This window comes from Protopterus annectens, chromosome 3.part1 (genome assembly GCF_019279795.1).
Source record: "Protopterus annectens isolate FY-2018-M chromosome 3.part1, PAN1.0, whole genome shotgun sequence".
In the NCBI taxonomy this organism is placed as follows: Eukaryota; Metazoa; Chordata; order Ceratodontiformes; family Protopteridae; genus Protopterus; species Protopterus annectens.
Window position 1 is genome coordinate 25,785,364 of NC_056732.1, and position 24,939 is coordinate 25,810,302.

At 45.4% G+C, this 24,939-nt stretch overlaps 1 protein-coding gene across 1 annotated transcript in view; it reads right to left on the reverse strand.

Moving 5' to 3' along the window:
• Positions 1 to 24,939, reverse strand: part of LAMA1 (laminin subunit alpha 1) — a 3,417,884-nt gene that overhangs the window by 1,791,266 nt on the left and 1,601,679 nt on the right. Inside the window, exon 23 of the mRNA XM_044066516.1 lies at positions 14,217 to 14,338. Coding sequence (XP_043922451.1) covers positions 14,217 to 14,338 — 122 coding nt within the window. The remainder of the gene's footprint in view (positions 1 to 14,216; positions 14,339 to 24,939) is intronic.

Below are 24,939 nucleotides of genomic sequence, written 5' to 3' on the forward strand. Positions count from 1 at the left end.
TGCTTCCCACACGAAATACAATTATTAACTTTTTCTGAGATCGGTCTGGAGCAAGAAAAAAGTTTCCCCAATGGGGTACTTTGCTTTTAATGAAGACTGCGAACTGCTTCTGCTTCGGGCACCACGCTGCAAGAAAGACTGAAGAAAATGGAGTCGGCTGCATCTTTTATATCCCTGACGACCTGACGTCAGGGAAGAGGCGACAGCAATCGATGCAGGACCAAAGACTTTGGAATTCAGGCCGACTGAGGGCAACCTGCCAGCAGGATAATCCAAATGTAATGACTGCAACAGTGAAACACGAAGAACATCTAATAATGTGATCCAGGCACAAAAAACCTTAAGAAAGTCTGAAATTTGGTTAAATATGGATGTGACAATAAGCATTTTTTTAAGTCTACTGCTAACAGGAAACCTGAAAGAGGTAACAGGTTGTGAAGTGATATCATTTTGAATTTAGGTACTATCACAAACAGGTTTAGGAAAGGAAGATCCAGAACTCGTATCCAAGCATTTTTTTTCTTTGGCACCAGAACCTCCTTAAATAAAAACGCTTCCCCAATGGGGAAGGATGAGCTGGTTCCATCATTCCCTGAGACAGTATGTGATTAAGAGCAGGTGGAAACAATGGAAACAAAACAGTCTGATCTGCAGGATGAGGAATGTCTACCTTGGAATGCAGGAATTTCCTTCCACTGTCATCTGTTGCCTTAATGAATGATTTTCAGAAGCCATTTGTCAGAAATTAGAAGTTATGTACTCACCATAACGTTCCATCTGAGTAGGTGTATTCATTTGTCTGCAACCTGTGGGTTATGGATCCGATATCGGATCCGAACCGGCATGGTTTACCAGCTATGGATCCAAGCTCTCAGCTCCTCCCCTCACCCATAATACCCTGCTCTACCCTCATGACCTCAGATCGAGTTTGCCAACAGCAAGAACACCCTGAAAAGGGTAACACATAATATGCAGGAAACTGAAAGGCCAGGAGGATAGGAGGGCGGGATGGTTGCAGACAAATGAATACACCTACTCAGATGGAACGTTATGGTGAGTACATAACTTCTAAATCTGAAGTAGGAGATTCATTTGTCTGCAACCTGTGGAAGAGAGTCCCCAGCTACCTGAATCTTGGGCGGCCATCATGGAAGGATATTCCGGAGCACCGCGGAGCCAAAGGATGCTCTACCCCTAGATGCAAGATCCAACTTGTAGTGGGAAATAAAAGTATGAGATGAAGCCCACGTGGCTGCTGCACAAATATCATCTAGAGGAATCCTAGCCTTAAAGGCTGCCGAGGTAGATACTGACCGGGTTGAATGGGCGTGTACACCCTCCGGTGCGGGCCTTCCTGAAGTTTGATAAGCCAATAAGATACACTGTGAAATCCAGCGAGACAGAGAGACTTTAGAAATTGGCTTGCCCAAATTAAATTTAGCAAAGGAAATAAACAACTGGTCGGATTGCCTATGACCAGCCGTTCTGTTTAGATAAAATCTAAGTTGCCTGTGAACATCTAAGGAGTGAAGCTTGTATTCACCTTTGTTTTCATATTTAGGAAAGAAAACAGGGAGGTTAATGGATTGATTAATGTTTGCTTCAGAAGCTACTTTAGGAAGAAAGGACGGGTTGGTCCTGAGGTAAACACGGTCCGGATGAAATACCAAGTAAGGAGGTTTAGCTGATAATGCTTGGAGCTCTGAAACTCTCTTGGCCGATGTAATGGCTACTAAAAAGGCTGTCTTGAAAGACAAGAATTTGAGATCCACCGTAGCCGCTGGTTCGAAGGGGGGGGGGCGGTCAAGGCCTGGAGAACTAGGGAAAGGTCCCAAGGAGGAACCGCTTGTTTTACAGGGGGCCTGAGAAGGAAAGTACCTTTAAGGAAAATTTTACACAACTTGGCTGACATGAGTGGACTAGAGTCATGACCAATGTGATAATGAGAAATTGCCGCCAGTTGTACTTTGACTGTGGAACTGCTGGCACCATCGTTAAAAAGAGTGGTTAGAAAGTCAAGCACTAAAGGGAGAGGAACCGTGAAGGGATTCAGGCCTTGCCGCTCCGCCCACAAAGAAAACCGTTTCCACTTGCTGCGGTAGACTTTCCTAGTGGACGGTTTATGAGCTGCCACCAGGATTGCCTTAACAGGAGACGAAATACCGGGAGTCCTGATCAAGAGTGGAGCTGGAGCAGCCAAGCGGTCAGCTTCAGGTTGTCCAGGTTCGGAGGAGATATGCAGGATGGGTGAGATATCAGTTCCGGAATGGGATCTAGAATCCAAGGAGGATTCACCGAGTGAGACCTTAGAAAGGGGAACCAGATCTGGCAAGGCCAAAACGGAGCAATGAGAATCATTCTGCAACCCACCAGAGAGGCTTTCTGAAGAACTTGGAGCATCAGAGGCAAGGGTGGATAAGCATACAGAACACCGGGTGGCCAAGCATGCACCAGAGTGTCTCTTGGAGAACCTCCTGGAGGAGGAATCAGAGCGAAAAAACTGTTGCACTTGGTGTTTGAGGGAGAGGCAAAAAGATCGCATGAAGGAGTTCCCCACCGTGCGAATATGCGTTCCGCTACTTGAAAATTGAGAGACCACTCGTAAGGGGTCAGAATGGTGCGACTGAGCTTGTCCGCCAGGATGTTGGACCGACCCGGAATGTGCATTGCTATTAGAAAGCGGTTGGTGGAGATTGCCCATTCCCAAACTCTCATGGCTTCTCGACAAAGAGGGTAAGACCTTGTTCCCCCTTGCTTGTTGATGTACCAGACAACTGACATGTTGTCCGATTGAACCGCAATTGTTCCCAAGGGAAGAAAGTCCTGAAGTGCTAGCAACGCTAAGAGCACTGCTCTCATCTCTAGAACGTTGATATGCAGTAAGGTCTCTGAATCGTTCCACGTGCCTTGGACGGTCCGGCCCGCAAAATGCCCCCCCCCACCCGAGGCGGGAGGCGTCCGTGGTCACCGTGGCGAGAGAGGGAGAAGCACAAAATGGGCGGCCTCCGTGGTGATCTGGGGAGTGAAGCCACCACAGGAGGGACCGCTTGCAAGCCTTGCTGATCGCAATGGGATGATGCATAGGGAGAGCAAGGTATGACCATTGTACTAAGAGAGTCCACTGGAGGATGCGCATATTGAGCCTGGCAAGAGGAAGAAGTGCTATAGCAGACGCCATGGACTCTAGAGCCCTCAGGACCAACTCCGCCGGAACAGAACTTGAGTGGAGAATGGCCCGCACCTGGAGCTGCAGATTTTGAACTCTGTCCGCAGTGAGGAAGGCTTTTAAACTCCTTGTGTCTAACCTGGCCCCTATAAAATCTAAGAGCTGTGTGGGCGCCAGGTTGGATTTCTTTGTATTTATTGTAATGCCCAGAAAGGGAGCAAGATGGAGGAAGGAGTCTCGCGCCAATAGTAGTAGATGCCTTGTTGGGGCGGTAAGAAGCCAGTCGTCCAGGTAGGGAAGACCTGCACCCCTGAAGCCTCAGGTGGGCCGCTACCACTGCTAATACTTTGGTGAACACCCTGTGGGCTGTGGTGAGACCAAAGGGAAGGACCCGGAACTGGTAGTGACTGGCTCCCAGCCGGAAGCGGAGGAACCTCCTGGAGCACCTGTCCATCAGGATGTGGTAGTACGCATCTTTGAGGTCTATAGAACACATCCAGTGATTTTCTCCCAGAAGGGGGAGAATAGATTGCAGAGTGACCATTCGGAATTTTTCCTTGGGGACTGCCAGGTTCAAGAGAGAAAGGTCTAAAATTGGTCTTAGTTCCCCCGTCTTTTTTGGCACTAAAAAGAACCTGGAGTAGAACCCTGATCCAATCTGGTCTGGGGGGACGAGCTGGATGGCTCTTTTCTTTAGCAGATGGCCAATTTCTGCCAAAGCGGCCTCCCGTTGACCGGGTGGAACGTCTGGGAGGGACTTCAACTTTGGTAAGTGACGAAAAGGGATGCGGTATCCTCTGGATATGATCTGGAGGACCCAGCGGTCTGATGTTATGGACTCCCATGCCGCTAGGTGCCCCGAAAAACGTCCCCCGACTGCCACCAGAGTGGAGCAGCCGGGCAACCCCTCAGGGTTGCTGCGCGGGCCATTCAGAGAAGGGTTCTCTGGACCCGAAGTTCCTGGGAGCCCCTCTGCCTCTAGGGCGGCGTCCTCCCTGTCCTCCTCTGCCACGGAAGGACTGGTTGTCCGGAGCAGGCTGGGATTGCTGCGACTTCCGGAACCACATCTTCTTCTGACCCTTTTGGTTCCTAGAGTAGGGTTTCTGGGGTGCAGAGAAGCGGATTCCGACGGCAGACAGCGTCTTCCCGTCCTTCTCGCTCTGGGTCAAAGTGTCGCGAACGGTTTTGCCAAAGAGGGCAGAACCATCAAAGGGGGCATTCGCAAATGACGCTTTGAAGGGCTCAGAAAAATCGCAGTGACGGAGCCAGGCCTGACGTCTAGTGACTAGACCTGCCCCTGCGGCTCTTGCGGCGCCTTCCGTAGCATGGGAGAGTAGCCGCATAGAGGTATTAGTAACTGATCTAAGAGTGGCCATGCGGGTGGAGTGCAGCATTTTGTCCTCCTCCGACATGGACTCTGGGGGGGATGCAGCGTATTCTTTAATGAGATCTCGCTGCATCCTAATGACGTGTGCCAGGTAGTTCAGCGCCCTTACCGAGAAGGTCGCTGAACTAAACATCCGCTTCCCCAAGCGGTCCATCATCCGAGACTCCTTGCTCGGGGGATGGACTGAGGAACTCTCCTGAGCAAGTTCCCTCTTGGTGGCCGCCGCCGTCAACATGGCATCTACCGGAGGCCCCTTACTCCAATGGGCACGGTCAGACGGTGGGCTGAGGATCCTATCGGGCCTCTTAGGGATTGGCTCCACAGTGTCCGGTTCCTTCCACGCCCTGGTGGTAATAAGGTCCACCAGGGGGTCGGCAGGAGGGGACACCCAAGAGGTAGACGGGCCCGCTTCAAATGCCTCCAAGAACACGGACTCGTCCGAGGAAGACTTGGGGCAGACCCCCTTATACGGAGCATTTCCATGATGTCTCCAAATGAGACATCCTCGGGGGGTGACCGTGGGGAGCCTTCCCCTTCCTCCAAATCCGTGTCTTCCGTGAGAGACTCGGGGGAGTCAATGTGCCTCCTTTTGCACGTATGCTTGCGAGGAACATCCTCTGGGGGGCTGTCAGAGGACTCCTCGCAAGCAGCAACCTGTTCCAGGGGAGCAGCTTGGGGCACAGAAGCGGGCTGTCCCAAGGGCCGGATGGTGGAAGCCTGACCCAGTGCAGTGGGAGCGCGGGACGGAGCCGAAACAAGTGCCGGGGGTCCTGAGACCCTCAACAGGGCCCTCTCCACTACATCAAACGCCGAAGGGGAGCCGACCTAGACCAAAGGATCCGACAATCGGCTCCCCCTCGGATCCGAAGAGTGGATCGGAGCCGGCGCCGAAGCGCCCGGATCCGAAGGGACAGTGCGCTCCAACACAGACGGCGCCGAAGGAGCACTGATCCCCCCGGATCCGAGGCTCGTATCCAGGCTCCGAGAGGTCGGATCCGATGCACTCGAGGGCAGGGTCGGATCCGAGGTACCAAGTACTATCGGCGCCGACCCACCCCCAGCTCCGAAGCTGCTCGGCTCCAACTGCTCCGAACCCGGGTAGCGGGTCGGAGAAGGAGCAATCGGCTTGAAAAAGGGGGTCGAGCTCCCCCCCAGAGGGGGGGGAGGCAAGAGCACTCCCATCTGCATCTGGGCCTGGATGAACCTTCTCATCATCCGGTCCAGATCAGCATCCGAAAGGCTATACGTAGATCTCAACGAGGCTACCAAGGTAGGCCTAGAGTGCCTCCTCGATAGCCTCGACGGAGATCGGGTCTCCTCCTCCTCAGGTCCCGGTGAAAAACACACTGGAGACCGGAGCCGAGGAGGAGGTGATCGAGCCGACAATGGAGCCGGGGGAGAAGCCCGCTTGGCTGGCAGGGCCGAAACAGAGGTCTCGGCCCGCCGCTTAGGGTGCTTCTCCCTCCAGTCCCTTTTCCTAGCATCCCTCTCCTCCGAACCAGAAACGGGAGGTTGAGTCCCAGGAGGAGGAGGGGAGCCGCAGAGGAATAACCGTGGGGCGGTTACCCCGAAGGAGCGGAGGTCGGAGCAGAGTCCGGTAAAAGGCCCGCCAAAACAAGCTTGGACCTCCGCTCCTTCAATGCCCTGGGGTTGAACCCTGCACAAATGGAACATCCAGATGTGAGGTGTTCAACCCCCAGGCATCTAACACCAGTGTGGCCATCAGCTGGGGAAAGCTTATGGCCACACTCGGAGCATTTAGAAAAAATAGACTTGGGCTGCTCAGACATCCCAAGCTACAATAACAGTTACTATAACTAAAGTAAGTAACTAAAGAAAAAACAAAAATCACTCACAGGCCCAACACACACACTATGCTACCAGCGAGGGGAGGGATATAACTTTTAGCTTAAACACTAAAAAAAGTAATAATACCAAAAGGGAAACCTACACTTTCACACAAATCAACCAAAAAAATCTTTAAATTTTACAATTTAAACACTTAAACTAGCACTTAGCTGGAGAGCTGGAAAACAATCTGGTCACCATGCGCGGCAAACGAGATCTGAGGTCATGAGGGTAGAGCAGGGTATTATGGGTGAGGGGAGGAGCTGAGAGCTTGGATCCATAGCTGGTAAACCATGCCGGTTCGGATCCAATATCGGATCCATAACCCACAGGTTGCAGACAAATGAATCTCCTACTTCAGATCAATCTGTTGCCAAAGAGAAAAATGGAGATTCAGACTTTCTGGTAGAAAAATAGGGCCAGGGTGGGAGGGGGTCATAACGTTTCTTGATTAGTCATTCAGACTTGTTGGCCTATTCTTGGTTTTGGAAGGTTTGAAATTTCTGTTTAGAAACCGCCTGCTATTTCTTCTAACATGCCAGATTACCTGAAGTCTGTTGAGGCTGTTTATTCTGTTTTTTGTCAAAGTTGGATGACAAGACAGAAAATCCCTTGGGAAACTGGAAAAGGAAAGCTGACAAATCTTAAGAGGTTCCCTGGATCAGCTTGCACCTTTCTTCACTGTTTTGATCATCTCTGCAGCAGAAGAGCCAAACAATGAATAATAATTTAAAATCTCATTTTTAACATCACTGGGAGGTTCTGAGAAAGCAGCATTACAACCCCTCAGAAAACAGTACCAGAGGCCACAGCCCTGGAAAAAGCATCAACAGAGTCACACACACACTGCAAATAATGAGCAACTGACCTGTACAACAGAAGAAGCTAGAAAGTTATTTTCCTCATAACAAATGCAGATAAAGCATTCTTCCTAATTTTACAACTTATGTGAAACGCGAAGCAAAACAAACTGATGAAAGAACAGGCAAATGGATCTCAGCAGTAACGAACCAGGCAGGTAATCCTTAACGCAATTTATTAAAATAGCAGCACACAGCGTTTTCGCTACTCAAACAAGGTAGCTTCCTCAGAGTGAATGGGAATACAAAAAATAGGGTTGGTTAAAAACAAGAGAGTGAACACGTCACTTCCTAACCACACAAGGAGAACTTAAAGTGGCATTAACATCATAACAGCCTGTAGGAATAAAACACTATTTAAATACAGGCATGGTTAAAACCTTTACAGGAAGAAAAGGTATTTTGAATTTCAAAACAAAGGCTATTAACTGATATCAGCCTATATAAGAAATATCATAGACACGTAAATAAATAAATATATATAAAATAAATAAGCAAAACAAGAATATTTATATTTATATTAGTGTATGCTAGTATAGGCATGAATACAAAAGGCAACATTCTAATTAAATAAGTATAAAAACATGCTGTGTGACAGCAGGTACAAAACAAGTGCAGTACTGCTCAAAAAATGGGAAATAAAAATAATATAAATATAATAAATAAATGTATGTAAAGAAACAAGTCAAAAAACTACCTAAAATATGAATCCACCAGGGCTTAACGATAATTGTAATATTTCTGCCCACTTAAAGTACAAGTCATATTTTAGGTAGTTTTTTGACTTGTTTCTTTACATACATTTATTTATTATATTTATATTATTTTTATTTCCCATTTTTTGAGCAGTACTGCACTTGTTTTGTACCTGCTGTCACACAGCATGTTTTTATACTTATTTAATTAGAATGTTGCCTTTTGTATTCATGCCTATACTAGCATACACTAATATAAATATAAATATTCTTGTTTTGCTTATTTATTTTATATATATTTATTTATTTACGTGTCTATGATATTTCTTATATAGGCTGATATCAGTTAATACCCTTTGTTTTGAAATTCGAAATACCTTTTCTTCCTGTAAAGGTTTTAACCATGCCTGTATTTAAATAGTGTTTTATTCCTACAGGCTGTTATGATGTTAATGCCACTTTAAGTTCTCCTTGTGTGGTTAGGAAGTGACGTGTTCACTCTCTTGTTTTTAACCAACCCTATTTTTTGTATTCCCATTCACTCGGAGGAAGCTACCTTGTTTGAGTAGCGAAAACGCTGTGTGCTGCTATTTTAATAAATTGCGTTAAGGATTACCTGCCTGGTTCGTTACTGCTGAGATCCATTTGCCTGTTCTTTCATTAATTTTACAACTTGTCAGAACAAACTAACATATGAGCCTGACAATTTGAAATTCTAAAAAAACAAATCTGTAGAAGTATACACTTTTCCAATACATATAAATAATTTTCCCATTTTTATCAGAAAGATAAGGACTGGAATTAATCAACTGCTTAGCAGCAGTGGGATCAACTAAAGCTACAGTTGTTGGGTCAGGTTTGGGAACAGTGTATATATACTTAAAAGACTGAGGAACTTTATACAGCTATCTGCCTTTTTTGGGCAGCTGGCTGACTATCAGGAAAAGTACAGGCAGTAACACACACATCCTGTGAATGGCAGTGGGCTCTAGAAATACTTGTGTAACAGCTGATAGTATTTTGTGAGGGACAGAGACACCCAAGTGTTCTCCTACTGAAAATAATGGCACTGTCTAACAATAGTTTCAGAGAAACAGAAACCCCATAGGGACAATCAGACATCTGAGAGAGAAAACTGCATCCATCCCTGCAACTTATTCAGATTCAGTATCTTCAATTTCTTCAGAGAAAGAACAATACCTTTATTTTACCAGAAACTACACTGCAAGAAGGATCAACAGCCTGAATTAAAAAATGAGCTAAACCCAGAAAACTACTCCTAGTCAAAGAAACGTGAGGACGACTAGATGCACCAATGGTTTTCTGTATCTTTTTGGCAGGAAAAATGGGGCCAAATATGTTACTAATGGCAGCCTCTGCTTCCCCAAGAATGTGCACAGCATTCTGACACAACACAGAAAACGTCCCTGTTCCCTCTCTCAGGACTGACAAGAGTGGCTCTCCATTGCTCACTGAGGGAACCCCAACAGCAGCAGAGGAACTGGCTGACCCCAGTCCATAGTGGCTGTAAAAGCTACATCAGAGAGATCTGGGGTAAATGATGCGTGGTCTGAGGTACAATAAATGACCACAGCAGAGTCACCCACCTGTGGCTGAGACAAACTGCTAGCCTATTGTGAGGGCTAAGACTGTTTAATTTTTTCTTTTTGCAGCAGGAAAAAGGACAGACTGTGGAACTGATAGTCTGTTCCATGGTTACACCGAAAATGGTGCCTCTTTCCTGGAGAAGACAAGCAGTAATTGCCAGTAAACGCTACCGGTCCACAGAAGTTACTTTTCTGGCAGAAAATAACACAGAAAAACTAATTCAAAACACTATGCTAGACACAGAAAAGTGAAATAAATACAATTCCACCACAGAAAAAAGTATAACAGGGTGAGGTTCAAAATCCAGTATGTAGTGGTACAGTGGGTTGTGGATCAACATGCAGCACTTACAGGTACAATGAGTTGGTGTTCAACATCCAGTATGTAGAGGTACAGTGGGATGTGGCTCAATATCCAATATATACACGTACAATGGGGTGTGGGTCAATATCCAGTATGCACAGATATAATGGGGTGTGAGTCAACATCTAGTATGCAGAGATATAATGGGGTGTGGGTCAACAACCAGTATGTACAGATATAATGGGGTGTGGGTCAACATCCAGCATGTAGAGATATAATGGGGTGTGAGTCAACATCTAGTATGCAGAGATATAATGGGGTGTGGGTCAATATCCAGTATGTACATGTAACAATGGGGTGTGGGCCAACATCCAGCATGTAGAGATATGATGGGGTGTGGGTTAACATCCAGCAAGTAGAGATATAATGGGGTGTGGGTTAACATCCAGCAAGTAGAGATATACTGGGGTGTGGGTCAACAGCCAGTATGTATAAGTACAATGGGGTGTGGGCCTAAATCCAGCATGTAGAGATATAATGGGGTGTGGGTCAACAACCAGTATGTAGAGATATAATGGGGTGTGGGTCAACAACCAGTATGTAGAGATATAATGGGGTGTGGGTCAACATCCAGCATGTAGAGATATAATGGGGTGTGGGTCAACAACCAGTATGTACAAGTACAATGGGGTGGGGGCCAACATCCAGCATGTAGAGATATAATGGGGTGTGGGTCAACAACCAGTATGTAGAGATATAATGGGGTGTGGGTCAACATCCAGCATGTAGAGATATAATGGGGTGTGGGTCAACAACCAGTAGGTACAGATATAATGGGGTGTGGGTCAATATCCAGTATGTACAAGTACAATGGGGTGTGGGCCAACATCCAGTATGTAGAGATATAATGGGGTGTGGGTCAACAACCAGCATGCAGAGATATAATGGGGTGTGGGTCAACATCCAGCATGTAGAGATATAATGGGGTGTGGGTCAACATCCAGTATGGTGAGATATAATGGGATGTGGGTCAACATCTGGAAGTGGAATTTATTGTCCAGGGGAGCATCTAAGATCTTGTTTTTGAAATCATCCAGGAGGGGTTTTAGTCTTTGCGAGGAATACCTGCGCAGTACAGAGGCTGAGGCAGCTGATCTGGCTGGAGCCTCAGCATCACAGCTGCATTTATAGAATGTCTAGCAACTTGTGCTGCTAAGGAGAGCTTAGAGGTAACCTGGGGTTTGGTAGGGGAATCAGGCAAGGAAGACAACAATGAAGATGCCTGAGAGACTAGGTCCAATGCATATTTAACAGTATGTATCTGGTAATTAATGGTCCTAAAGGTCAGGGTAGATGAAGTATAAATCTTTTTTCCCAGTTTGTCCATCACTTTGCTGTCTTTGTCTGATGGCAAAAGGGAGGAGGAAGGAATCTGACTGGATTGCTTATCTGGAGCCACTGCAATGACAGATGGGTCTGTCAGGTGATTGTGGTTATCAGGGACTTTGTAGAAACTATCCGGAATTTTAAGGACTGGAGGCTGGGATTCAGGGGTCTTACAGGCTGAAGGAAAAGCATCCAGGTAAGCTGGAGTCAGAGGGGCAATAGCAGAGGGAGATGGAGACTCCATCTGTAGGAGCTCAAAATATCTCCTTTGCACCTCAGACATTTGAGTGGTATCCCACTTGAAGTACTCCATCTTGGAGAGAGTTTCCCCAAAGGTAATATCTTCAGGTAGGGAGTCTCCTTCCACAGAGTCTTCATCTGGAGAACAGTACTCCATGGGAAGTGCCAGCTGAGAAGTGTATGTGAGTTACTAATCCGAGGATGAGGAAGAGGAGTCTTCCTCCTGAGTGTGAGCTAAGGGGATGGAAGCAGCTGAGGCTGGCCTAGTGCTAAGGGTAGGCAGGGCTGGGGTATGAGAGGCAGTAGGCCTGAGGACCATAAAGGCCTGAACCAAGGACTGGGAAAAGGTTTGCCAGTCTGGCTGGTCTTCTGTTCTGGTAGACAGATGTTTAGTTTCTTGTTTTCTCTTCACAGGGGTTGCCTTTAAAGTTGTGTGAGAAGGAGAAGGCCTAGTATCAGAAGTCAGGCCTGTGGCCGAGGAGTCCTTGTCTGAAAGTATAGGCAGCTGTCTAGTCAAGTCTGGTTCCCCCTCGACATTGGTGGAGGCCGAAGTCACCGTAACCTCTGCGGACGTGCCAACTGGAGACTCTAGAGCTGCTTCTTGCCAAAGTCGGCAATTCTTCCGGACATCCTTCAGCCACTAGACCGGTAGCTGGCGGAAAGTCAAGCATTGGAGGCGCAGCAATAGAAGGCCTTGAAACCTTGGCCTTCCTTTTAGGCGGCTCCACCTTGATGGCCGGTTCAGTCTCCATACCTAGGGCCAAATGCTTGAGTTGTTGGTTTTCCACAAAAAATTTAAGGGCTGCTAGATGACTGTGTAGGGTTTTAGGGACAAACGACTGACAAATATTACAGGTTGTAGGGTCATGGGATTGACCTAAGTAGAAAAGACAAAGCTCAAGGGAATCCTTGTGCTGAATTTGCTGACCGCACTTACATTTTCCCTTCCTAGATGACATCAGCTATAAAAGAGCAACAGCAACTTAAGCCTAAGTGAAAATAAGGAAGATTTCCCCATGGGGTACTTATCTGTATCGCCTTTCAAAAAGTGGAGCAAAATGAGAAAGCTGACGTTCGACTGCGGCAGAGAATTCTGAGGTCTGTGCATGCGGATGTCACATTTATGGCCCACGGTTTATGGCCCTGCGTGTGACATCCCACACACCTGACAACAACAAGGCTTAAGCTTTGGCATAAGAGCCGGACGTTCGGGTCACCTGAGGCGGAGGATCCCACAAGTAAGAATACTGCAACATGTGAATAGAAGGACATATAATGGAGTGTGGGTCACCATCCACTATGTAGAGATATAATGAGGTGTGGGTCAACATCCAGTATGTACAGAGATAATGGGGTTTGCGTCAACACCCAGTATGTAGAAACATAATGGGGTGTAGGCCAACATCCAGTATGTAGAGATATAATAGGGTGTGGGTCAACATCCAGTATTTACAGGTATAATGGGGTGTGGGTCAACATCCAGTACATACAGGTACAATGGGGGTGAGGCTCACCATCCAGTATGTACAGATATAATGGGGTGCAAGTCAACATCCAGTATGTACAGAGATAATGGGGTGTGGGTCAACAACCAGTATGTACAGATATAATGGGGTGTGGGTCAACATCCAGTATATACAGATATAATGGGGTGTGAGTCAACAACCAGTATGTACAGAGATAATGGGGTGTGGGTCAACTAACAGTATGTACAGATATAATGGGGTGAGGGTCACCATCCAGTATGTAGAGATATAATGGGGTGTGGGCCAACATCCAGCATGTAGAGATATAATGGGGTGTGAGTCAACATCTAGTGTATAATGTAACAAATACAACAGTCCTGGTAACAGAGAATAACAGAGAAAAACAGGCTGAAACAGAGCTCATGTGGAGGCAGCCATGAAAGTAGAGGAAGTTGTTGTTTGTCTTTTTGGCTTTTCCCAGTTAGGGGTTGCCACAGCGGAACTCCGGTCCGCTAATGATTGGCAGTAGATTTTTATGGTGCCGAGCTGCCAGCCCAACGCCCAACCTTCAGCGAAGGCAAGCCCATTCACGCATGTCTTTCGAATGCCACTCGACCGTGGCGAGGACATGCAGACTCCACACAGAAGGCACTCCAGCCGAGAATCGAACAGGAGAACCTCTTGCTGTGAGGCAACAATGCTTCTGCTGCACCACCGCGGCTTAATTCTTTTATTTTTATACCAGGGATGATGTTCTTGTGATACTTTGTACTAGGAAAAGAACAGAAACTCTTAGAAAAATAAGTCTTTACCAGTTTATGAGTCGGTAGTCTTAAATCAAAAGCTTCTATCACAAAATGTGACTTATATTTTTTACTGCAAATATTTCAGAGTCAAAAACAGACATCCCTTTGATACACCATTTCTTTAAAGCAAAGAACTTTGTAAAACATTCTTCATACCTAATGATCCTGGTGCTCTACATCTTTACATGATGTGTGATACTGTCCGAAAGTACTTTAAAGACACCAAACTAAGAGACGCTGAGTAGTACAGACCATGGTCAGACACTAAAATGATCAGTTGTAAATGTCAGTTTATTGTTTCACATAGCATGCACTTCCCATAGTTAAAGAGGAAACAAAATAAATACATCACTGAGCTACAAAAAACATAATGTTCCAAGCTCTGCAGTAAAAAAATATGCACAGCTTCATGGGTACAGTCTAAACTGCATAATGTATGCGGTTATCTTACCTGCCAGAGCCAGGCCTAGGACAAGCACAGAGAGAGCAGTCGCTAATGGATCCTGTAATTCTGCCGTAGTATCCAGGGGTGCACACATCACAGTAGTCACCTGCTGTATTATCCCTGCAGCCCTGGTATAAATGGACAAGCATGTCGTTACAGCATGGACCAGCTCAATCATTTATTTGCCAGGATATATAATTTTGTCTCTATAACTTTTTAACTTGGTTATCTACCAGTTGGCATGCAAAGCAAATATCATCTGTTAAAAAAGCTCTCACCTATCAATCGAACGGTCATGTAAACAGCTAACTTCTTAGAAGCACTGCTCATGACCTAAGGACTAGTAAAATCAACCACAACACCCACTTTTAGCACTTTCGTTCACTTTAATTAGGAACTTCATTAGAACAACTTTACATCATTAACCTCAGTGTATAAATATCTCAAACTTAACATGTTATCCAACAGCATAACACAATCAATTAACTTTGATGTAATAATTGTTAATTAAAAACAACAATGACTCATCCTTCCTGTATTTAAAAACTTCATTCATTCAACCTTATTATATTTAAAAAATTCTATTAGTACTGTACAAAACATTGTTGTATAACAAATAGCAGAAAGTACAGTTGTGTACACTTACCATAAATGCAGATGTTCGAGTGTATTCACTGTTGCAGTCATCACATTTGGGGTTATCTGCTTGCAGTAGCCCTCAGTCAGCCTGATTAACAAAATCTTGGGTCCTGCGTCGGTTGCTGTCTCCTCTTCCATGACGTCAGGGGTATGAAACATGCAGCCAACGCCATTACATCAGTTTTTCTTGCCCCAAATGTCAGGCGCCCCCCTAATGGGAAGCAATTAAATATATAAGGCTATACCTCCAACAAAAAAGCAAATACACCAAAAAGCTTTTAAGCATAGTAAAAGAAAGTAGAGGTATAGCCAAAAGAAGTCAGGGGGCTGGGAGGGTAACCAGAACTGCAACAGTGAATACACTCGAACATCTACATTTATGGTAAGTGTACACAACTGTACTATGTTCTTCGTGTTTCACTGTTGCAGTCATCACATTTGGGTAGATTCCCAAAGCTAAGGTTGGGAGGAGGAATTTAGATAGCATTACGACCAGCTATAAGGCCCTGCAAGACTGCAGTGGCAAAGCCAGCTCTGGATTTAGAGAAAATTGGCAAATGATAATGCTTGGTGAAAATATGTGCAGAACTCCAGGTAGCAGCTTCTAGGATATCCCTGGTAGCGATGCCTCTGAGAAAGGCTGCAGAGGTAGATGCAGCCCTGGTTGAGTGGGGTCTGATCCCCTGTGGGACAGGTTTTCCATGGTGCTTATAGCAGAAATGAATGCAATGGCCTATCCATTTAGAAATGGTTTGCTTTGAAATAGCCTTCTCCTCTGCCCCTGCAGCAAATGCCAGCAGCAGTTGTTCAGATTTCCTTTGAGGTTTAGTCCTGTCCAAGTAGAATCTAAGTTGTCTGTGCACATCTAAGGAGTGCAGTATCCATTCCCCTTTGTTCTGCGGATTAGGAAAGAAGGTTGGCAAATAAATGGACTGATTAAGAGCCACACTGGATACCAACTTGGGCATGAAGGATGGATTGGTTCTGAGGGACACCCTGTCCGCATGAAAGATGATGAAAGGCTCCACTGCCATAAGGGCCTGTAATTCAGATACCCTTCTTGCTGAAGTAATTGCTAAAAGGAAGGCTGTTTTCCCAGAAAGAAATTTTAAATCTGCAGTAGCAGCTGGCTCGAAAGGAGGAAGAGTGAGTTTCTCCAAGACAAAGTTAATGTCCCAGGCTGGGGATGGAGTTCTCCTGGGTGGTCTTAAATTTTTGGCCCCTCTGAGGAACTGCTTGAGCAGTGGATGAGAGAAGAGGGGAGGTTCTGTGTTGTAATGAGCTGAAATGGCTGAGGCATGAATTTTGATGGAGGAAAAAGACAGGCCCTTGCGAAGCATCTCAGTTAGGTATTGTAAAATCTGAGGTAAATTGGGCGCTGCTGTGCTCCTCCCTTGAGATTGGTTCCAGGCACAGAATATTTTCCATTTTTCAGCATAAGACTTTCTAGTACTAGGCCTCCATGCCTTCAAAATGATATCCATCACTGGTTTACTGAGGGATGGTAAAGGAGAGATTAGGTAATTAGCCAGGCTGCTAGGTTCAGTGTTGGAAGCTGAGGGTGCAGAATCTGGTTCTCCTGCTGAGACAACAGGGAAGGAGTCTGAGGCAGGTGCCATGGGGCCAACCGTGACACACTGTGCAAGAGGGGGTACTAGTGTTGGCGTGGCCAGTCTGGTGCAATCAAAATCGTCCTTGGTTTGTCCTGTTTGATCTTTAGTAGTACTTTGGAGAGCAGAGCAGAGGGGGGAAGGCATAGACTGATAGGTTTTACCAGCTGAAGGACAGAGCATCCACTTTCCAGGCTTGCTTGTGGGGAGTTCTTGTGCAAAATTTGTCCAATTGGTAGTTCTGGGGGGAGGCAAACAGGTCTATATCTGGGCACCCCATTTGCTTGTCAACATGTTGAAAATCCTTGGTTCCAGTTTCCACTCGTGTGGGTCCATGAGGTTTCTGCTTAGTCCGTCTGCCAGTGTATGTAATTTCCCTGGCAGGAATTGAGCTTGTAGATGCACTTGGTAGCTCAAGGCTGTGTTCCACAATGCCATGGCTAGTCTGCAGAGGGGGTAAAAATGTGTACCTCCCTGCTTCTTTATGTACCACATAACAGTGGTGTTGTCCGTCTTTACCATTAATTGTCCTGGAAGAATGTGGCCCTTGAAGGCTGTCAGAGCATTCTGTACAGCTAACATTTCTTTTTGATTGATATGCAGGTGCATTTGACTTCGGTTCCATTTGCCCTGAATGCACTTCCCTGCCAGGTGAGCCCCCCATGCATAGTCTGATGCGTCTGTTAAGGTTTGGGTGGCAGGGGGAGGTGTGAATGGTAGTCCCTTGTTTTGGTGGCAGGCCTCTGCCCACCAAAGGAACTCTAGGCGTAGGCAAGGTATTATAGGAATCATTGCTTCTAGATCCTGAGAATGTTGACACCATAGGCTTTTTAGATACCATTGTAGTTTCCTCATATGCAGTCTTGCATATGGAATTAGAAGAATGCAGGAGGCCATGAACCCCAAGGCTTGCAGTATTTGCCTTGCAGATAGCAGGGTTTTTCTGGTCACTTGTTTGAAGTAGGTTGTCAAATGAATTTGTTTCTCTGGCATGAGGAAAGCCATGTGGGAAGTTGTTTTCAAGTTTGCTCTCAGGAATATAATTTGTTGACAGGGTACCCGGTGTGATTTCTTTTCGTTTATGGTGTACCCCAGACAAGTAAGCACCCTTTGTACAAAGGCCAGATGATTCAAAAGTATGTCCTGGCTTTCTGCCTGAATTAGACAATCGTCCAGGTATGGGTATATTTGAATATTTCTTTGCCTGCAAAATGCAATAACTGGAGCTAGGCACTTTGTGAATACCCTGGGCGCAGTAGATAAGCCAAAGGGCAGTGCAGAGAACTGATAGTGCGTGTAGCCTGCTTTGAAGCGTAGGTATCTTCTGCAAGATTCCCTGATTGGGATGTGCAGGTATGCTTCTTTTAAATCTAGTGTTGCCAACCAGGCATCTTTGCCTAGCATAGGAAGCAACTGGTGAAGAGTCAGCATCTTGAATTTTGGAATCACCAAAAAGGTGTTTAGAGTAGACCGGTCCAGGATAGGATGCCATGAATTGTCTTTTCTGGGTACCAGGAAAAGTCTTGAGTAGAAACCTTGTCCCTTTTCCTCTTCTAGTACCAATTGAATAACCCCCATGTTTAAGAGAGAAAGTACTTGCTTTTGGGCCTCTGCCCACTGATTTTTGGGTAGATCTGGCCACCCGCTTGGTGTTGGCAACGTGTGGAAGTGAAATCTGTATCCCTGGGACACTATATTTAAAACTCATTTGTCCTGGGTAATGAGTTCCCAGTTCTTTGCATGAAGAGCAATATTTCCCCCCAAAGGGGCAGTCTGTTGATAAATGCGTGGAAGTTTTAAAAAGAAGTCATTGAGACAGTTTACCATAGAGGGGAGTTTTATTGCTCCCAGATTTGGAAGTGGAGGCCCCCCACTGCTTAGTCCTGTGCGTACCCTGGGACTGCAGCCTGGGAGCTCTGCTGTATCTGGGTTTGGACTGAGAAGGTCTGGAAGAGGCAGGAAAGGGCCAATTCCTGGAAGGCCAATGCCTACTAAATCTTGGAAGTTGCACTTGTAAAAAATCTTTAACAGTTTGCATAGATTAAGCTTTTTCTTCCATCTTTTTAAGGACTTCTTCTGCCTTGTTGCCAAACAGGCGGTCCTGGTTTAGGGAAGCATTCAGTAATTTTGCTTTAACATGATCTGGTAGGGATTGCTCCTTAAGCCAAGCATGCCTTCTAAGTACAGACCCAGTTACAGCAGCCCTGAAAGATGTCTCTAGAGAATCAAAACCACATTGCAAAGTATGTTTTCCAACTTGTTCAGCTGAATGCAATAAATCCTGTAAAATCCTTATTTTCAGTACAATCAGGAATCAACATCATTTTCTGTTTAACAATTCAGTAATATGCTGCTGATACTTTAACATATGAAACTGGCAGTTTAAGGCCCTAATGGCCAAAGCTGCAGAAGTGTATACCTTCTTACTCCATCTATCCAGCACCCTGGAGTCTCTATCAGAGGGGGTAGGATTTTGGCAGTAGTGGCTTTAATGCCCTTGGGCCACTGTGAAATGGTCTCAGGATCCGCAGTAGGATTTTTAAAAAGGAACTTGTGAGAGTCAGAGACCCTGTAATATCTATCAGGTTTTCTGGGAGCAGGAGTTAGAGAGTCAGGGGCCAAGCTAGATTCTGCAAATGCATCATCAACAATGTCTAGTACAGGAGGTATGGCTAAAGGCCTGTGCTGGGGCAGGAGTAAGAAATCCCTAAGCCTCTTTTGAGAATCAAGAGAAATCCTGACTTTCCCAATGGAAATGCTCCCTGAGAGTATGCAAGGTTTCACCAAAAGAGAAACCCTCTGGGGGGGGAAGCAGAGGGAATAGAGTCCTCTGCATCAGAATCCTCACTGGAGGATAAGGGTAAATCCTGGTCATCAGAGGAAACAGAAAATTCAGAATCCTGGTTAGAAGAATCATAAACAAACTCAGTCCTAGGTCTCTTAGAGGGGGAAGGCTGGTTTCCCCTAATTAAATTAATAAGGTCTTCAGCCATTCTTATCATTTGTTTTTTAGGCATAGAGGCCTGACCATGCAGTCTGGGTGTCAGTTTTCTAGGCATGGTTCAAGATTTAGGCCTTGAAGAAGAAATGGCGTTGGTTTAATATGCAAGTCAGTAGGCCTGAATACACCCTCAGAAGCCAGTGCCTGCACAGCGGCTCCGGACCCATCCAAGGTAGAGACATCCGCAGGTTCCACAGTTGAAGCATCTCGTGGCATACTGGACTCCGAATGGGTCTCAGTAGAGGCCTGTGAATCAGAAGTAGCGGATATCACGGGCTGCGAAAGTGCCTCACTGAGTACCGGCGAACTGGTGACTGGCTTAGGAGAAGCGTCGTCGGCAGCTTTGGACCTAGGCGGCCTGTCTTTATCTTTGCGTTTTTTCGGAATGGCGCGAGTTGGATGGCTGACTGAAGACATATCTGGATAATTGAACAGAGCACCAAAATATTTAGAAGCGTAAATATACCGATGATGGACAGCCCGTGGTTTAAATAAGGCACAAAACCGACAGCAAGGTACGTCGTGGTCAGGGCCTAGGCAAGGAATACAGTACGAATGAAAATCTTTATGAGGTATTTGCTTTCCACAAGTAATGCAATTATTTACTTTTACTGACATCGGTAAGGCGCAAGAAAAAGTTTCCCCAAATGGGGTACTTAGCTTTTAGTTGAAGACTTCGGTTCTGAAACTTGAAAATGAAAATTTCAGGAGTCGGCCGACCGACACTTGCGAACTGCTTCCGCTTCAGGGACCGCATGGCAAGAAAGACTGATGTAATGGCATCGGCTGCATGTTTTATACCCCTGACGACCTGACGCCACGGAAGAGGAGACAACAACCGACGCAGGACCCAAGACTTTGTTAATCAGGCCGACTGAGGGCTACTGCAAGCAGATAACCCCAAATGTGATGACTGCAACAGTGAAACATGAAGAACATCTTTATAAACCTAAAAAGTTTATTTCATTATGTTATCATAAAATCCTATACTTTAACAAACTTTTAATATCAATAAGTTCATTCAATCCTGGTTTTCGATCAGCTCTTAACAAAATCTACCACCCTAACTCACGAGTCTCTAATAACTATTACATCCATTACTAAATGGCACAGTGGTGCAGCGGTAGCGTTGTTGCTTCATAACAAGAGGTTATCCAGTTCAAATCTTAGCTGGAGTGCCTTCTGTGCGGAGTCTGCATGTGCTCCTTGCATTCGTGTGGGTTTTCTCCAAGTACTCCACTTTCCTCCCACATTACAAAGACATGTCTGGAGCGTTTCTCACCAGGTCTCCACTGAAAATTGGCTTTGTTCCAAGTTGGATTTTCCCAGTAGACAAATGTTAAATAAAATAAATAAAATGGGAGCTCATTGATGTGTTCCAAAACTGAAAAATGGAACTTTCTAAAACCAACACTACTAAACTATTATTGCCTTGTTCCGTGCGATGTTTACTTAAAGCATTTAACATAGTTCTATCTTTGACGGCTTTTAAATGTTTTCTAACTCTAATTTTGAGAGATTTCTTACTTTTTCCTATACAAAAATGATGACAAGTACTACAAATACTTACATTATATAATATTTTTACTAGAACAATTGTAGTGGCCTTTGATTTCAATAACCTGATTCAAATGGGGAAAGTGTACCATATTAATATTGCTCATGTACCTGCACTGTTAAAAAAGCAACCAATTTAAAAACACTACTTGAGTTCCCTTCCTGAAGCCGCGGTGGTGCAGTGGTAGCGTTGTCGCCTCACAGCAAGAGGTTCTCCCATTCGATTCTCGGCTGGAGTGCCTTCTGTGTGAAGTCTGCATGTCCTCCCTGCGGTCTATTGGCATTTGAAAAACATGCGTAAATGGGCGCGCCTTCGTTGAAAGTTGGTGCCGAGCTGGCACCTCAGCACCGTAAAAATCTACTGCCAATCATTAGCGGACCGGAGTTCCGCTGTGGCAATCCCTAACCGGGAAAAGCCGAAAGAAGAAGAACAACTTGAGTTCCATCCCAATAGTAATGTTAGATTATGTTTAGCAAGAGCAGGTACGTTTGCCTGTGGCTCATGTAAAAATAGTTTAGTATGTGAAGGTTTTAGAAAGTTCCGTTTTACATCAAAGTTAATTGATTTTGTTATGCTGTTGGATAACATGTTAAGTTTGAGGTATTTATACACTGAGACTAATGATGTAAAGTTATTCTGATGAAGTTCCTGATTAAAGTGAACGAAAGAGCTAAAAGTGGATGTTGTGGTTGATTTTGCTAGTCCGTAGGTCTTGAGCAGTGCCTCCAAGAAGTTATTTGTTTTAGTACGTTCATCTTGGGTTGCTGAATTTTGTCAAGTAAATAAGGTGATAACACAGCTCATGCCTACAGTAAATTAGGAGTAGGTTCTTACAAATATTACTCTACTACATGTACTCTTAACTACAAATGAGACTTGTCGATGAAAACAGTTACCAAGCTTAAGACTGTACCTAATAACCACAATAATGAACAATCCATTAAAAAAGACATGTGAAGATACATGATGGATTGCAAGGGTGGGATGTGACACCTACAACAAAGTATCACAAAAATTCCAAGTAATAAACTAGAACACATACAGAAAGCCTAGTATATTAAACTTAGTGCACTCCACCCTTAAATTCCTTTGGGAATGGAACAGTATGTAGCCCAACTCAAATCTATCAATACGTTTTGTCGATACAAGTGCAGTAGGAAGTGTAGGAGCACCCTTCAATGCAAATATACTGTAACATACACAAGAGCACAATCTGCATCACACAAAGTACAGTTTTGTACCTACCATAAATGTAGATGTTCGAGTGCGCATACAACTGCAGTCATCACACTTGGGTTATCTGCCGTCAGGCGGGTCCTCGGTCGGCCGAATTCCAAAGTCTAGGTCCGGCGTCGGTTGTCGTCACTTCTTCCCTGACGTCAGTGCAACAGGGGTATAAAAGAGGCAGCCGACGCCATTTTCTTCAGTTTTTCTTGCCCCAGATGTCAGGTGCCCCCAGAAAGGAAGGCAATACATGATGTTATGCAAACATACATAAGTAGATAAATCAAAATAGTAGTTGCAAGCAAATACACCATATAGGAATACCCAAATAGGTTGTATGTTAAAGGTGTGTGTCATAAGCTCTGTCCTAAGAGGGGATGGAGGGAGGGTAACCTGGACTGCAGCTGTATGCGCACTCGAACATCTACATTTATGGTAGGTACAAAACTGTACTATGTTCTTCGTGCATACAGCTGCAGTCATCACACTTGGGTAGAATCCCAAAGCTAAGTAAGGGTGGCTGGTACTAAGCGGAATTAGGAGGGGCTAGAATGCCCTGCAGGACTGCTGTGGCAAAGCCCGCTCTAGATTTTGAGTATAGTGGAAGGTGGTAGTGCTTGGTGAAAGTGTGCACTGAACTTCAAGTAGCTGCCTCCAGAATGTCCTTGGTAGGGACCCCCCTGAGGAAAGCTGCTGAGGTAGCTGTAGCCCTGGTGGAGTGGGATCTGATGTCTACAGGCACTGATTTTCCATGAAATGAATAACAAAAGCGTATGCAGTGGGCTATCCATTTTGAAATAGTCTGTTTGGAAATAGCCTTTCCTTGAGCACCTGTAGCATAGGACACAAAGAGCTGCTCAGATTTCCTGAATGACTTTGTTCTGCCCAAGTAATAACGAAGTTGCCTGTGAATGTCCAAGGAGTGGAGTAGTCTCTCCCCATTGTTCTGGGGATTTGGATAAAAGGTAGGTAAATGAATAGTCTGATTCAAAGCCACACTGGATACTACCTTTGGCATGAAGGTAGGGTTGGTTCGTAAGGAAACCCTATCCTGATGGAAAATGATGAATGGTTGCACAGCCATGAGGGCCTGTAACTCCGAAACCCTGCGTGCTGAGGTAATAGCCAGAAGCAAAGCTGTTTTCCAAGACAAGTATTGTAACTCTGCTGAAGAGGCCGGCTCAAAAGGAGGAAGTGTCAGTTTCTCCAATATGAAGTTGAGGTCCCAAGCTGGAGCTGGTGGTCTCCGTGGGGGTTTTATATTTTTTGCCCCTCTGAGGAACTGCCTTAATAGAGGATGTGAGAATAAAGGAGGATCCGTATTGTATTGTGCTGAAATTGCTGAAGCGTGGATCTTGATGGAAGAGAAGGAAAGGCTACTGTTTAACATCTCAGCTAAGTACTGTAAAATCTGAGGTATATTTATTACCCAAGGATTCTGGCCCTTTGCTTGATTCCAGGAGCAAAATCGTTTCCATTTGGCGGAGTAGGTCTTTCTAGTAGAGGGTCTCCTGGCCTCCAAGATGACATCCTGTACCTCCTTGGAGAGGAGAGCCTGTTGGCCAATTAAGGTATTTTCCATGCAGCTAAATTAGAGTTCTGAGCTGGCTGTGAAGGATCTTGTAGTTGTGCTGTGACAACAGAAGAGGAACTTGAGGTAGGATCCATGGTGGTGAGTGTGACAGGTTCTTTAGGGGAGGATACCAGTGCTGTCGTGGCCAGTCTGGAGCAATGAGAATCATTTTTGGCCTCTCTGCTCTGGTTTTTAATAGGACTTTGGTCAGTAGAGGTAGAGGTGGGAAGGCGTAGACTGTCAATGCTGTCCAACTGAAAGATAGTGCGTCCACTTTCCAGGCCTGCGGATGATAGGCCCTTGAGCAGAATTTTTTCAACTGGTAATTGCTGTGGGAGGCAAATAGATTTATGTCTGGCTGTCCCCATGCTTGAGTTATCTTTGAGAAGACTTGAGGATGCAACTTCCATTCGTGAGGGTCTGTCATATTTCTGCTTAAGTTGTCTGCCAGAGTGTTTCCCTTCCCTGGCAGGAATTGTGCTTGTAGTTGAACTTGTAATTCCAATGCTGTGTTCCACAGGGTCATAGCTTGCCTGCATAGGGGGTATGAATGCGTCCCTCCCTGTTTGTTAATGTACCACATGACTGAGGTGTTGTCTGTCCTTATCAATAGCTGGCCCGATTGCAGTAGGCCCTTGAAATGCATAAGAGCATTTTGCACAGCTAGCATCTCCTTTTGGTTGATGTGTAGGTGCATTTATTTTTGGGACCATTTTCCCTGGATGCACTGGTCTGCCATGTGTGCTCCCCATGCGTAGTCTGAGGCGTCTGTTGTGATGACTTGCCTTGCTTGTGGTATACAGAAAGGGAGACCCGTGTTTCTTTGGCAAGCTTGAGCTCACCACAAAAAATTCCTTTTGAAGGCATGGAATGAGTGGTAAAATTGTTTCCAAGCTGTGTTTGTGTTGAGACCATAAGTTTTTTAGGTACCATTGTAGTTTCCTCATATGCAGCTTTGCAAATGGTATTAGTAGAATGCAAGATGCCATGAACCCCAGAGCCTGCAGGATTTTCCTTGCAGTTAGCCTGGTTAAAGTTGCCATTTTGTTGGAAGTATTGAGACAGTTGCCCTTGTTTGTCTGGCGTGAGGTAAGCCATCTGGGCCGTTGTATTTAAGCTGACAC